This window comes from Vicia villosa, unplaced genomic scaffold (genome assembly GCF_029867415.1).
Source record: "Vicia villosa cultivar HV-30 ecotype Madison, WI unplaced genomic scaffold, Vvil1.0 ctg.000605F_1_1, whole genome shotgun sequence".
NCBI classification, from domain to species: Eukaryota; Viridiplantae; Streptophyta; class Magnoliopsida; order Fabales; family Fabaceae; genus Vicia; species Vicia villosa.
Genome location: NW_026705277.1, coordinates 26,745 through 39,807, shown reverse-complemented (window position 1 = coordinate 39,807; position 13,063 = coordinate 26,745). Strand labels below are relative to the sequence as shown.

The 13,063-nt window shown below is 35.2% G+C and overlaps 1 protein-coding gene across 3 annotated transcripts; it reads right to left on the bottom strand.

Moving 5' to 3' along the window:
* Nucleotides 1-2,487: 2,487 nt before the first annotated feature.
* Nucleotides 2,488-7,375, bottom strand: LOC131629759 (probable methyltransferase PMT26). 3 transcript variants are annotated; one of them, XM_058900536.1, is made up of 9 exons: nt 7,181-7,375; nt 5,720-6,736; nt 5,496-5,645; nt 4,450-4,720; nt 4,183-4,293; nt 3,922-4,096; nt 3,351-3,623; nt 3,074-3,268; nt 2,488-2,993 (listed from the first exon to the last, which is right to left on the bottom strand). In XM_058900536.1, the coding sequence occupies exons 2-9, from the start codon at nt 6,680-6,682 to the stop codon at nt 2,765-2,767; spliced, it is 2,367 nt and encodes a 788-aa protein (XP_058756519.1). In that variant the 5' UTR covers nt 6,683-6,736; nt 7,181-7,375; the 3' UTR covers nt 2,488-2,764. The 3 variants fall into 3 exon arrangements, with proteins under 3 accessions (XP_058756519.1, XP_058756520.1, XP_058756518.1); XM_058900537.1 differs by having other exon boundaries at nt 5,720-6,733; XM_058900535.1 differs by having other exon boundaries at nt 5,720-6,722.
* Nucleotides 7,376-13,063: the final 5,688 nt, after the last annotated feature.

Here is a 13,063-nt window from a genome sequence, read left to right as displayed (position 1 = left end):
CTCATTAATTATTAAAATAAAAATATATTATTCATATCTTTTAAAATATTATAAATATCTTATAATATCTCTTAGAATATTATAAATATATATCTTATAATATATATTATAATATTTTAAATATATATGGAGCATATCAAGTGAGAGCATTTTTAAATAAGAGATGAGAGGAAGAAATATCAACCATTAGATTCATCAATAACTTCATTTGAATAAATATTTTTTACACCCGAAGAGTTACATTCGCTCAATAACTTCATTTGAATAAATATTTTTTAAAATCAACCGTTGAATTGTAACATACTATTATATAGATCATATTTATAAAGCTTGAGATTATTTTATAATGATTTACTATGTCATTGAATTACATCAAAATTAACATTACATGAAAGTTCATTTTGACATTAATCTTTAGATATCTTTATGGTATAGTACTTCATTATAGATTAATCTTAAACTTTATAGGTATAATCTCCATGATATTATGTTTCAATCCAACTGTTGATTTTAAAAAATATTTATCCGATTTAAAGTTATTGAGCGAGTGTAACTTATTGTGTAATTCTTTGAGTGTAATTTGATCCCTCCTCATAATAAAAATCAAGGGTTAAGATTTGGAGTAAGTCTTTAACAATTACTCTTTGAGTAAGAATATTCATTCTCATATAGATGCGGGATATTTTTACTCCAATAGTAAGTTTAAAGACTTACTTCAAATCTTAACCATTGATTTTCATTTAATCTAACGGTTTTAATTGATTATTTATAAAGAAATTTTTTTTCAAAAATAAGTAGATTAACTGATCATGTCTCTCTCTCCCTCTCCCTCTCTCTCTATGTAAATAAAATAAGCATTTATTTGAAAATAGAAAATTAAAATATTTTAAAATAATATAAATAAATTTTTTCTTAAACTTATATTTTATTAATAGAATGAGATCACGGCTAAAAACCATTTTCACATTTATATATCTTTAACTCTTATGATTAATCCACTTATCATTAAAATAATTAAAAGCAATTTTATATTATCATTAACGAAATACAAATACCAATCGTTAGTTGGTCCAATGGTGATTGGTGCTAGACTTGGTAGAGAGAACCACGGTTCGATCCCCCACAACTCCGATCGGGAGAGGGCTGGAACCAAAAACCCGAACCGGCTGGGATACTTTTTATTCATAAATTTCTTCATTTTTATTCTCATTTCAAAAGTTGTGAATCTTACATTCCCACAAAAATATAAAATAACTAACCATAACTTTTCACTCTCATATTATTTTAATTTTTTAATTTTTAATTTTTAATATTTATTTAAAACAAAACTTAAAAATATTTCCACAAACTTTATTCATTTGTCAAACATATTATTTTAATTTTTTCATTTTTCATTTTTCATTTTTAATATTTATTTAAAACAAAACTTAAAAATATTTCCACAAACTTTATTTATTTAGGAATAAAGTTCTTGACAATAATATTCCTAAAAATATATTCTCCAAATTATAATTTCAATCCATCAAACAACCAACACTCTTACATTATAAGGCTCTTTATTTTCAAAAGTATAAGAATATTTTTTTTGGAAAAAAAGAAATTGTATAAATTTCTACAACAGTTAAGTACAAAGTGGCCCATAGGGCCCAACATATGCCAATCTAAGCAAGACAAAAAAACCAACAAAAACTAGATGGCATGCCACAACAGGGGCCTCCTAATTCACCAACAAATTAGCTATTCTTTCTCTATATTTCGGACTCACCCATATTCTATTAACAATATTCTCTATAATACTATCCACTACAAGCCCTTCCCTATAATCTCTATTAAACACCTTTTTATTTCTTTCTATCCACAGTGTACATTGTTTCCGCTATCGCTACCTGTACAAACTTGCTTCTCCAATTCTTACTTCTGCAAATTTTTTCCAGCCACTTCCTTTCTTGGCTCCACCCTTGGATATTATGAGTAACATTCAGCCACCCCAAAACAGTTTCCCAAATCTTCTTAGTATATGTTTGGTAACGCGTTTTTTTTTAGCAAAATCACATCTACAGTGGCATTTTGGTAGTTATTTGGGACCTTTGACGCAAAAGCTACACATAGTAGCTTCTCTAAAATCAAATCTGCGGCAAATCCAACGCTCCACCAAACATACACTTAGTATAGCAGCATTCAAAAAATAGATGTATGAGAATATTTTTTATAATTGAAGCAAACCTAGATTTAAAAAATAATTCCTTGTTGCTTATTTTTAAAAGTATGAGAATATTTGGCGTATTGCTATGACCCTTATCTTCCGTAACACATGTCTAGATGTGTGATAGTTTTAGGCGACAAGAGATTGTATAGATTACCTGAAAAAAAAGTGTTCTAAAATAGGGTACAAGTTTGTATAGTATTTGGACCTTCAAGTCATAAATCATTGTACACTTTTTCCGGTCCAATCCATAAATAATACTACCATTTATAGTGTAATGGATATATTCCAAATTCCCAACTATTATGCGTATAAATCAATCAATGGCCCCTAAATTTGCCCGAATGCGATCAAATTTCCTTCACACTATGGCACCCTATTACAGCAGAAAAGACCAATCTCTAAATATAAATAGAAGATATCAAAATTAATGGCCAAACGGAAAAAGACGAATACATAGATTCCTAACTAAGATCATGATACACGACAGGTAGTGGAAATACAGTTTACACGAGAATTTTGAGCCACCCAGAACCCAATAATGTTGGCTCCCATCCAAGCTTAAACAATAGCATACTGGAGTGTCTCTGTCTCCTTAGGCCGCCACTTGGACTTCTGAACACATAACAAACCCTCCTTATCTTTGGAGTACGTCATGCGAACCTCCCACTGCATGGACTTTACCATGCTCTCAAGCTCGTTAATTATCTCAACAGTGTCGCGGACAATAAGCTTTCCTTCAGGTCTAAGAATCCGATCAACCTCAGCTAATAGAGAAGCTAAAGAGCATCTGTGACAAATGACCAGTAAGCATTAGCAAAACAAAAGTAACATAGTTTTAAACTTAAGTTGAATGGAAGTTATTTTCACCTTTTCTTAACCTTCGAAAACAGATGATCTGCATGAAGGAGATCGTACGATCTAGGATAGGTGCTAAATGATTCGCACCAATCATGATATATACCAAAAAGACCACGTTCATAAATAATGGGAAGGGTATCTGCGGATTCTATTGAAACTACATTCATGACCCAAATTTTCAAATCTTTCAAAGCTGCAGCAAATCTGGAAAAATTGGTAGAAGGTGTCAAATATTAGCAAGCAAATATAATTCATAATAACATACGAAACAATGACTTTTGCTCACCCTCCATAGATAGAATTCATATCCATGACATTCCGCACATTTGACCACTTAATTCCCATCCCGTCTAGATAAGACTTGGACACTACATTTTTCCAGTGTTTATCATCAGCGGCAAAATCTTCGGGGGCAGGCTTTCCATAAACTCCAACTTGGGAACTTGACAGCCAATATGGTACATTGGTCAGTCTGGCTGGCCACTTTTCTGGCCATTGTGACCCTCGTTCACTTGAGCTAACTGGCACTTTGTGTATGCATGCTTGCAATTTAATATACCTGTCACAACAGAGAGATTAGACTGCATGAACATTATATTACTAGATTTATTGAAACTTCTACAGATAAATCTCAAAGCACGATAATTGTTCATTATATAGCAGAGACATAAAAGAGCTTCTAACCAAATAAAAAGTCCCGTTTCATTTTTACACATATTTCAATACTTAGCTCTGTTTTTAGGTTTTCTCACAATGTACAATGACTACAGTCAAAGATCAATTCAGCAATTAACCAAGTAAAATCTCAAATTATATTTTGATTAAGAAAAACATCATGTCGGTTAAGGAAGGAATACCATGCTGCATTGGGATCATCCGACTGTGGACACAACGGAGGCTCATTCTTTAACCGTTTCTCGTAACACTCATTGGATAGTGGCTTCTTGTATATGGCTACACCAACTCCATTAACTTGATCCTTGCTAATTGCCACAAGTTCCCAGCATATTGATTTTGTTAGTGCTTTCATTTCTGTGAACAAATTCATAAATGTCAAGATTAAGAAGCCTACATTAAAATGTACAAAAGATGAACACAACCAACACATGACTCGTTACCATTCCATATTTCAACATCTTCAGGAAGCTTCTGATAAATAGGAGTAGCAGACCATATAAAATAACCACCAGGCCGCAATACTCTGTTCAGCTCCAAAAGAAGTTTACCACCTGCAATTGTAAAAAAATAGTTTTGAAAAAAAATGTTCATAGGATAATCAAATCTAGTAATCGTGTTAAAATTGAAATGCCTAAAGGAATATAGTTCAAAATGCTATATAATGAATTAATCTAATCATGGAAATAGAAGCTGTGCAATATGAATACCTTCTATGTGCCATGGAACTCTACATCGTGCACAATGGACTGCATCAAACACTCTCCCAGGGAAGGGAAGCCTCTTCGTGCCCATTACAGCAGATATAGCAGGAATTCCCCTCTCAAGAGCAAACTGGACCTGAGCTTCGTGTTCATCCTTTGGTGCAAGTGACATTGCAAGTACATCTCTATCAAAGAGAAAGCCACCAAAGCTGGCAACACCACATCCAACATCTAGTATAACGCGTGTGCGTTTTCCCCAAGCAATGTCAGCTAGAGTCTGCATCATGAAAGCTCTATTAGGAAATATGCTCGACTTCTCTTCCACGTCAAGTAAACACATTGTAAAAAACTTAAAAAGATAGGATGAAAGAACGTAGGTTTCTCATCCTACTGTACTATGTAACATAAGTTCTTTTGATAAAGAAGCTGATTTCTAGAACGTCATATAATACACTTAAATCAATATTTTTGCCATAATCTCCAATCATAACAGATCTTTGTAAAGGCAATGGATAAGCTGACCAAGAAGATTTCTAAATTGTAATTTCTTCATGGTTGAATTTTCATGATATTTGTTTTCTTTCCAATCATAAGATATGTTTTTATGGGCTGTATTGAACTACTGATGAGCATGGCTGTCAAACTTACGAGTCAACTCGCAGACTCATAACGAGACTCATTTTCATGGTAGGCTTGCTTAGACTTGGTCAGACTCACATAGACTGGGATAGACTTGCAAGTCTGATGCGAGTTTACGAGTTTCATGCGAGTTTACGTGTTTCATGCGAGTTTACGTGTTTCATGCGAGTTTACGTGTTTCATGCGAGTTTACGTGTTTCATGCGAGTTTACGTGTTTCATGCGAGTTTACGTGTTTCATGCAAGTTTACGTGACAATTTAGGAATTACATTGATTATGTATTGATCTTGAAAATTCGAATGTATCGTCAGTTTTTTTAGCATATACAAGTTCTATGGACGATTTTGGACAAGTTTAAGAACAAAAGCAACAAATAAAAGTCAAATTCAATCCAAACAAAATGCATATTTTACCTCTTGTATGAAGTCAATGTAATGAAGTGCCCCATGCTTGAATTGGGTACCGCCACCAGGAAAAGTAAGGTACTCGCCTGTGACTTTCACCCAATTTTGATGCCCCTTAACTTCAGCAAGCTTAGTGTGTGGAACATTGTAATACCATATCTGCAGGAAAAATAACATAAATTTAGGAAAGAGAAAACAAACAGAGAATGACGATTTAAAAGTTTGATTTCAACCTTATCTCTGCTTTTAGGCCACTCAATAGAACGCTTGTATCCCTCGGGAAGAGAGACAAGGCAGGTGGGAGGTTCTTCAGGACAGTGCCTTTCACGATGTTCATAGTGTTTAGTGCTCCGAAGACTCCTAATCGCTTTCCAGTTGTCAAGGCATGGGATAAAGTCGGGGCCAGCGGTAACATTACAAACTTTCCAATTGTACCCAGTCTTGGAGGATTCTTGAGACTCCTTTTCATTCTTTGACTCTGTTGCCTGAGTAGAAAAAGATCCAGTTTGAGTTGAATTTTCATTTAGAAGCTCAGACTGACCCCCTGAAGGGTACACCTCAGTTGAACTTTGGTCTTTTGCATTATCATCTGTATTCTTTTCACTAGAATTGTCATCAGATTCTTTGTTGTCACTTTGTTCCACCTTCTCCTCTATATTATTATCTGTTGACTTGTTGCTATCATCTGTTTCATCTTTCTTTTCACTCTCATCAGAATCAGATTCCTTAGTGGACTCTCCACCATCTTTATTACTTTCTGTAGCTTCAGAGTTTTGTTCAACATTTTCTGTATTGGCACCTTCCTCTTCTGTCTTCTTCCCCTCATCTTCTGTTTTCGTATCTTCCACAGACTTCTCCGTTGAACTTTCCTCCGACTTCTCTTCAGAGTTAACATTACTGTCCCCCTTGGTGGCATCCTCAGGCAAATCACCCGGATTATCTTCAAACTGCCTACCATTGCTATTATCATTCTCACTCGCCGGTTCTTTCACCTCACTCTGTTCTTTCACCTCATTTTTACTCTCCTGAGCCACATCTCCTTCTCCGCCTCCATTTAGCACGGGAGCTACAGAAGATGATGTCATCACCCAAACCCCAACCAAGCATAGAGCAACAAGCACAACAATAGTCACTGTTGAACAGTAACCCGATGCTGATCTTCTACCATCTACTCTAGAATATTTTCCTATTGCCATCGCGTCGAGAGAACGAACTCAACTCACCGATGATTTATACCTGGTCAAAAACTACTAAACTTAAAACTTCAAACACAAATCAGGAAACTAATACTACTAATTAATCTGCTATAAACCAAATCACAAATCAGGAAGAAAAAATAAACTTAATAAATGCACTCAATCGATAAAATCAAATACTATAAGTAAGATAATAACGAAATCACAATACAAAACATACAGATCAGAACGTTTTCACACTTCAAATTTAAAATCAAACCGCCATTAAGTTCAATCTTCATTATCAGCAAGATTTAGCAGTGCACCGACACATATTTTCAAATCGAACTAAGATACAGATAAAGAGAGATTCAACATATTGAAATGAACAATAATCAAACGGATCTAGATTGATAGAAACAAAAACTGAACTACGCCATAAAACGGTGAAGTTTGAATCAAAATCGAAAGCATAAAAAAACGAACTCGATCTGAGGAATCAAGACTGAAAGCACGTACCTCTGGTTGTTCAGCAAGAACCAGATCTAGGAGGAAGATCGAGATGCTATCTCTGCATTGCGTAAACGCGGAGAGAGTGAGATTTGAACTGAAACGTGTTGGTAGTGTTAAAGAGAGGGGATTTAGATTCTTATTTATATAGCGGAGGAGAGTGTGAAGAGAAAAATGAGAGAGTTTGGTCGCTAGTTGCTTCTGCCAAAGTCACTATTACTATTTTTAATTAAATTTTGTTAGATATTGCCGACGAAAATAAGTTTAAAATATGTAACATTCGAGAAAATAAATAAAAGAAAAATAGTTAATGGCCGGAGGAGAGGCAGGGTCTTACGGAAGCGGAAACTATGAGGAAAGAGTAAAAGATTGAGAAAAAGAATTTCTTAAGTCAGCTAAGCAAGGATGGAACACATGCTGCTGTTTGGTAAAAGATATTTTTCCAACTCATAGTTACAGATCATTTATAGTTATATAATCAAAAGAATTTTATTCATAATTAGTATTACTTCTATATTTATCATATAGTTCAACTGTTACATTTGTCAAACAACTAGTTTTAATGTTAATTTTATCAAATGTTATAAGTTTAATTAATTATATAATATCAGCTGATTTATGTACTATTAGTTATATGTTTATTTTCGATTTGATTTTTTATCAATCTAAAAAACTATAAATGAATATATTAAAAAGTTATGCTACATAAGATGTATAAGGAATAAAAGGTTCTCCAAAGATCCAACTCCAAATGGATACCTATGTTACTTCATTCATATTTAGTACATGAATATCTAGATCTTCGCAATTAGTATGGTCATTCTAATTCCTTGACTCTTTTATCATCGTGCTTGATTTATCTTAATTGTTAATGTTGTTTGACATGTTAATTTCTATGAGTAATAATTTATTTGCTATGTTTGATTATTTGATTCTGTTATATGTGCATATCATATTTTATTGCACCATGATCATTCATAAAATATTTTTCATCTGCATTAAAATTTTATTTAGACCATTTTCATGTATTAAAATTTATTTTAGTATTTATGTTTTGTAGCTAAAAAATCCAACACTTTCGATGTTGGGTAATTTAAGTCAGAGGAAGTCATGACTCAAATCAAGAAAGAATCTTAAGCATGTGATTCGAGTCAAATGACAATTTGAATTGAGTAAACAATATTGCCTTTTCAGTTATGGATATGTGACTCTTGTCACATAATCCCTTGACTCGAATCAAATATAGTCATTATAGGTTTTAAGAACTCTTGACTCAAATCAAACGTATGCTTGACTTTAATCAAGCTCTATTTTCTTGTTTATTCGAATCACATCAAATATTGACTCAAATAAAATTCTAAATTGTGAGATATTGGATCGAACTCTAGTATGGTCGAAGGGTAGCTTCTTGGTTCGACAGGATTAAGCATGAAGTCGAAGGTTGTTCACATGCTTGTGTCGAAGATGCTAGGGTTGTTAGCATGTTAAATTAGGTTTAGTGTTTAAACCCTATTTTGTTAAGTTAGCTTGTTTATTAAGTTGGCTTGTGTAATGGGCCTCGTGGAAAAAGCCCATTAGTTAGTATGTTAGGTTTTATTATAAATAGCATACTAGTCTCTCATCATCGCAACACAACAAATCCTAATTTAGGGTGAGAGAGGTTATTTGTTATTCTTGTAAACTTGTAATCTTGTTTTCTAAGATAAAGTAAAAGAATAGCAGTTATTGTAACACCCGTATAATTTTAATTTTAATTTAATTTGAATATTAGATTAATAATTATTATTATTATGGATTTTATGAAAATAATGGAAAAATGATGGTTGATGGCATTTGGGCCATGTGTGAGATTAGTAAGAAGAGGGGGTGTGGTGTAGTAAAGCCCTTACTAATTTAATATTATTTTTCATAAAATAATTAGAATTGGGAAAGAAAGAACAGAACGTGAAAGGAGAGAAGTTGGAACACGAAGAACGTAGAAGAGGAACAAAGGGGAAGAGACCAAAGAGCAAGAATTTGGCTAAGGTAAGGGGGGACTCTTCCAATTATCATCTCTTATTGTGATTATAGATGATTGGTGCATGATAGCTGTGTTGTTGATTCAATTTGATTTATATGTCAGAGTTAGGTTTCTGAGTCCTAAGAATTGGTTTAGATTTTGGAGTTTTGATGTATGAATTGATGTAGGATGATAGATTAATCCGTATGAATGAATTCTATGAATAATAGAGTGAAAATTGGACTGTTTTAGACTCAAAATCGTGGACTGGTATGAGTAAGGACGAGTGGGTTTTGGACTGTTACGAAGTTGCAGGTTCTGGGCATTTTCTGGTGTTTTGCGTATGGAACAGTGTCATACGCGTATGGGATGAGGTCATACGCGTATGAGGGACATTCCCCAAGGGCTATACGCGTATGATACGCAGGTGCCCTGTCCCAAAACACACTGTACTGGCTGGTTGCGTATGAGGAGCGTATGAGGATGCTCATACGCGTATGGAAATTTTTAAAGAAGAAATTGAATATGGTGATACGCGTATGGCAAGGCTGATACGCGTATGAGGTTGCTTCTAGGAAAAATCTGGTTCTGGTGATACGCGTATGGACGCGTATGGGCTATGGGTGATACGCGTATGGACTTGATGATACGCGTATGGCTTCTGTATGTGAAATTTCTGTTTTGTGATTTTTCTGGAAAGTTCAATGATGTGTAACTTTCTATCTGTAGGCCTGTTTTGTATGCTGTTTGAGACTGTGTAAACCTTATGATGTGATTCTGTGGTTTACTGATGATTGATTTTATTGAATGTTGTTAATGTATATATGAACATGCTTAGTAATGATGATGATGATGAAATGAGTATAGATGATGCTACTCATAGAGTGGAGATGATGAAAGTATGTTATATATATGTTTGCATGCATTCATAAGCATTGATGAGGGCTGAATCCTGGATGATGAGAGGATTCAGTGAATGGCAGAATTCCCATTGTGTGGAATTTGTGCTGGCAGGGCCGTATCTGGATGATGATAGATCGGTCGGTGGGTGATTCCCATTGATGATGATTGGTACCACATGCATAGAGTCAGTTGCATTCATTTACATGGATTTGATAACATGGCTATATGTATACTCTTGTATTGTTTTGATGATATGTGTGTATGTTGATGGATGATCTGGATATAGATGAGTTGGGTGAATAATATAACTGTTGATGTACTGTTATTTATAAGGCAATAATATTTGTTAATTGCGAATGAGACTCACCCTTACACTATATTTTTCAGATTGAGGATAGCGGCTCCGACTCGGTGAGGATTAGCTCATGAGTCGATATGTTGTTTAGCGTCGGGTCGTGCTCTGATAGGTGTAACACTGGGGGAAACGCTGTTTTTGAGTTTATGATAATAACTCATTTTTGTTTAATTTATTTGAGGATTAATACATCGATGATGTGATGTAATTTGATGATGTTATTCCGCTGTGTCAACATGATATATTATGAATTATGAGTTATAATGAAATGTTCCTTAGTGAATGCATGACATATGACCGATGTTGTTTATTTTATTTATGAATTGTGACACTCTTGTGCATGTTACTCTGATTTATGTAATTAATTGCCGCGGGGTTTAGAAGGGTGTTACAGTTATAACCAATTCTTATGTTCTTCTTCTTCCTTGTTGTTTATTCATCTCTTATTTTATACTTTGTTCTTGACATTGAATTCACAACAAATTAGTGCGGTGAGCATGGAGAAGATGCCTTCAACAAAGTATGAGATTTAAAAGTTCGCCAAAGTGAATGATTTCGGTCTGTGGCGCTTGAAGATGAAAGCCCTACTTGTTTAGCAGGGTTGCTTGGAAGCGTTGAAGGGAGAGGCAACCATGAATGTTGAATTAACGGCAGCGGAAAAGACGACTATGATTGAGAAAGAACACAGTGCAATTTTGTTGAGCCTTGGTGATAAGGTTCTCCGGCAGGTATCGAAGGAGACGACGGCATCATGATTATGGGTGAAACTAGAAAGTTTGTACATGACCAAATCGCTGGAAAATCGACTCTACCTATAGAAAGCTTTGTATTCATTCAAGATGATTAAAGACAAAGTGTTGGCTCAGCAGTTGGATATGTTCAACAAGCTGATTCTTGATCTTGAAAATATTGATGTGAAGATCGATGATGAAGATCAAGCGTTGTTACTATTGTGCGTTTTGCCTCAAACACATACTCACTTCAAATAAACTCTCCTGTATGGAAGGGAGTCTCTGACCTTTGAAGAAGTTCAATCAGCCCTGTCTTCTAAGGACTTGAACGAACGAAAGGAGCATAAACCTTCGACTGTTGGTGAAGGTTTGGCCGTTAAAGGAAAATTCTTGCGAAATGAGGGTAAGTTCGACAAGAAGAAGGGCAAAAGCCAGTCGAAGTCTTACAGTGGCGAAGCATCTAGCATTCGATGCTATCATTGTAAGAAGGAGAGTCACACAAGAAAGGTGTGCCCTGAACGACTGAAAGATCATGGAGGTAAGGATAATGGCAATGCAGCCATTGTTCAAGATGATTTCGAATCATCTGACGTCCTTGTGGTTTCGAGCAGTGACTTTAGGAAGGAGTGGATTATAGATTCAGGTTGCACTTGGCACATGACTCCAAATAAAGACTTGTTCGAGGAATTATGTGATCAAGATGGTGGATCAGTACTGCTGGGAAACAACAAAGCTTGCAAGATTGCAGGTGTTGGATCTGTGAGATTCAAGCTCCATGATGAGTCAATAAGGTTGTTGACTGAAGTCAGATATGTTCCCGATTTGAAGAGAAATTTGCTTTCTCTTGGTGAATTCGACAAGAAAGGATATGTTTTCTAAGGAGAGAAAAGTATCCTAAGAGTCATGAAAGAGTCGAAGGAAGTCTTGAGAGGCGTAAAGAAACAAGGCTTGTATACCCTTGAGGCTGAAGTTGTAAGTGGTTTGACAAATGTTGCATCCACGAAACCATTGTCGAAGACAGAAATATGGCGCATGAGATTGGGTCATGTCAGTGAAAGAGGTCTGGTCGAATTAAGGAAACAAAATCTACTTGGTGGAGACAAAGTCGAAAAGCTGAAGTTTTGTGAACCCTGTGTATTTGGAAAATCTTGTAGAGTGAAGTTCAACAAAGGAAAACAAAGAACACATGGATCCCTTGATTACATCCATGCTGATCTTTTGGGGCCTGCAAGGTGTCCATCACATTCAGGAGCAAGATATTTTCTATCCATAGTTGATGATTATTCCAGGAAGTTATGGATATTCATCCAGAAGACTAAGGATGAAACTTTTGAGAATTTCAAAAGTTGGAAGACTCTGGTCGAAAATCAGACTAGCAGAAAGGTCAAGAGGTTGAGAACCGATAATGGCCTTGAATTTTGCAATAAGGGGTTCGACAGTTTTTGTGCTGCCTCTGGTATTACAAGGCATATAACTACTGCAAGTACTCCACAGCAAAATGGTTTGGCTGAAAGGTTTAATCAAACTATTTTGGAGAGAGTCAGATGCATGTTGACTAGTGTCAGATTAAAGAAGGTGTTTTGGGCTAAAGCTGTTTCGACGGCAACATATCTGATAAACAGATGTCCTTCGACAGTGTTAGATATGAAGATACCTGAAGAATTTTGGTCGGGACATCCACCAGATCTTGACAAACTGAGAGTATTTGGCTGCGTAGCCTATGCTCACATTAGGCAAGACAAGGTCGAACATAGAGCTCTGAAATGCATGTTCATGGGATACCCTGAAGGAGTCAAAGCTTATAGGCTATGGTGCCTAGATCCAGGTCACGGGAGGTGTATCATCAGTCGAGATGTAGTTTTCAATGAAGCTGAGATGGCTTTCAAGAAAACAGATGATTATGG

Coding starts and splice junctions, on each gene's coding strand:
- LOC131629759 (XM_058900536.1), bottom strand. CDS start 6,682: ATGGCAATAGGAAAATATTCTAGAGTAGATGGTAGAAGATCAGCATCG. Junction 4,097..4,182: donor AGATGTTGAAATATGGAATG/GTAACGAGTCAT, acceptor ATTTGTTCACAG/AAATGAAAGCACTAACAAAA. Junction 3,269..3,350: donor ATGAATTCTATCTATGGAGG/GTGAGCAAAAGT, acceptor CAATTTTTCCAG/ATTTGCTGCAGCTTTGAAAG.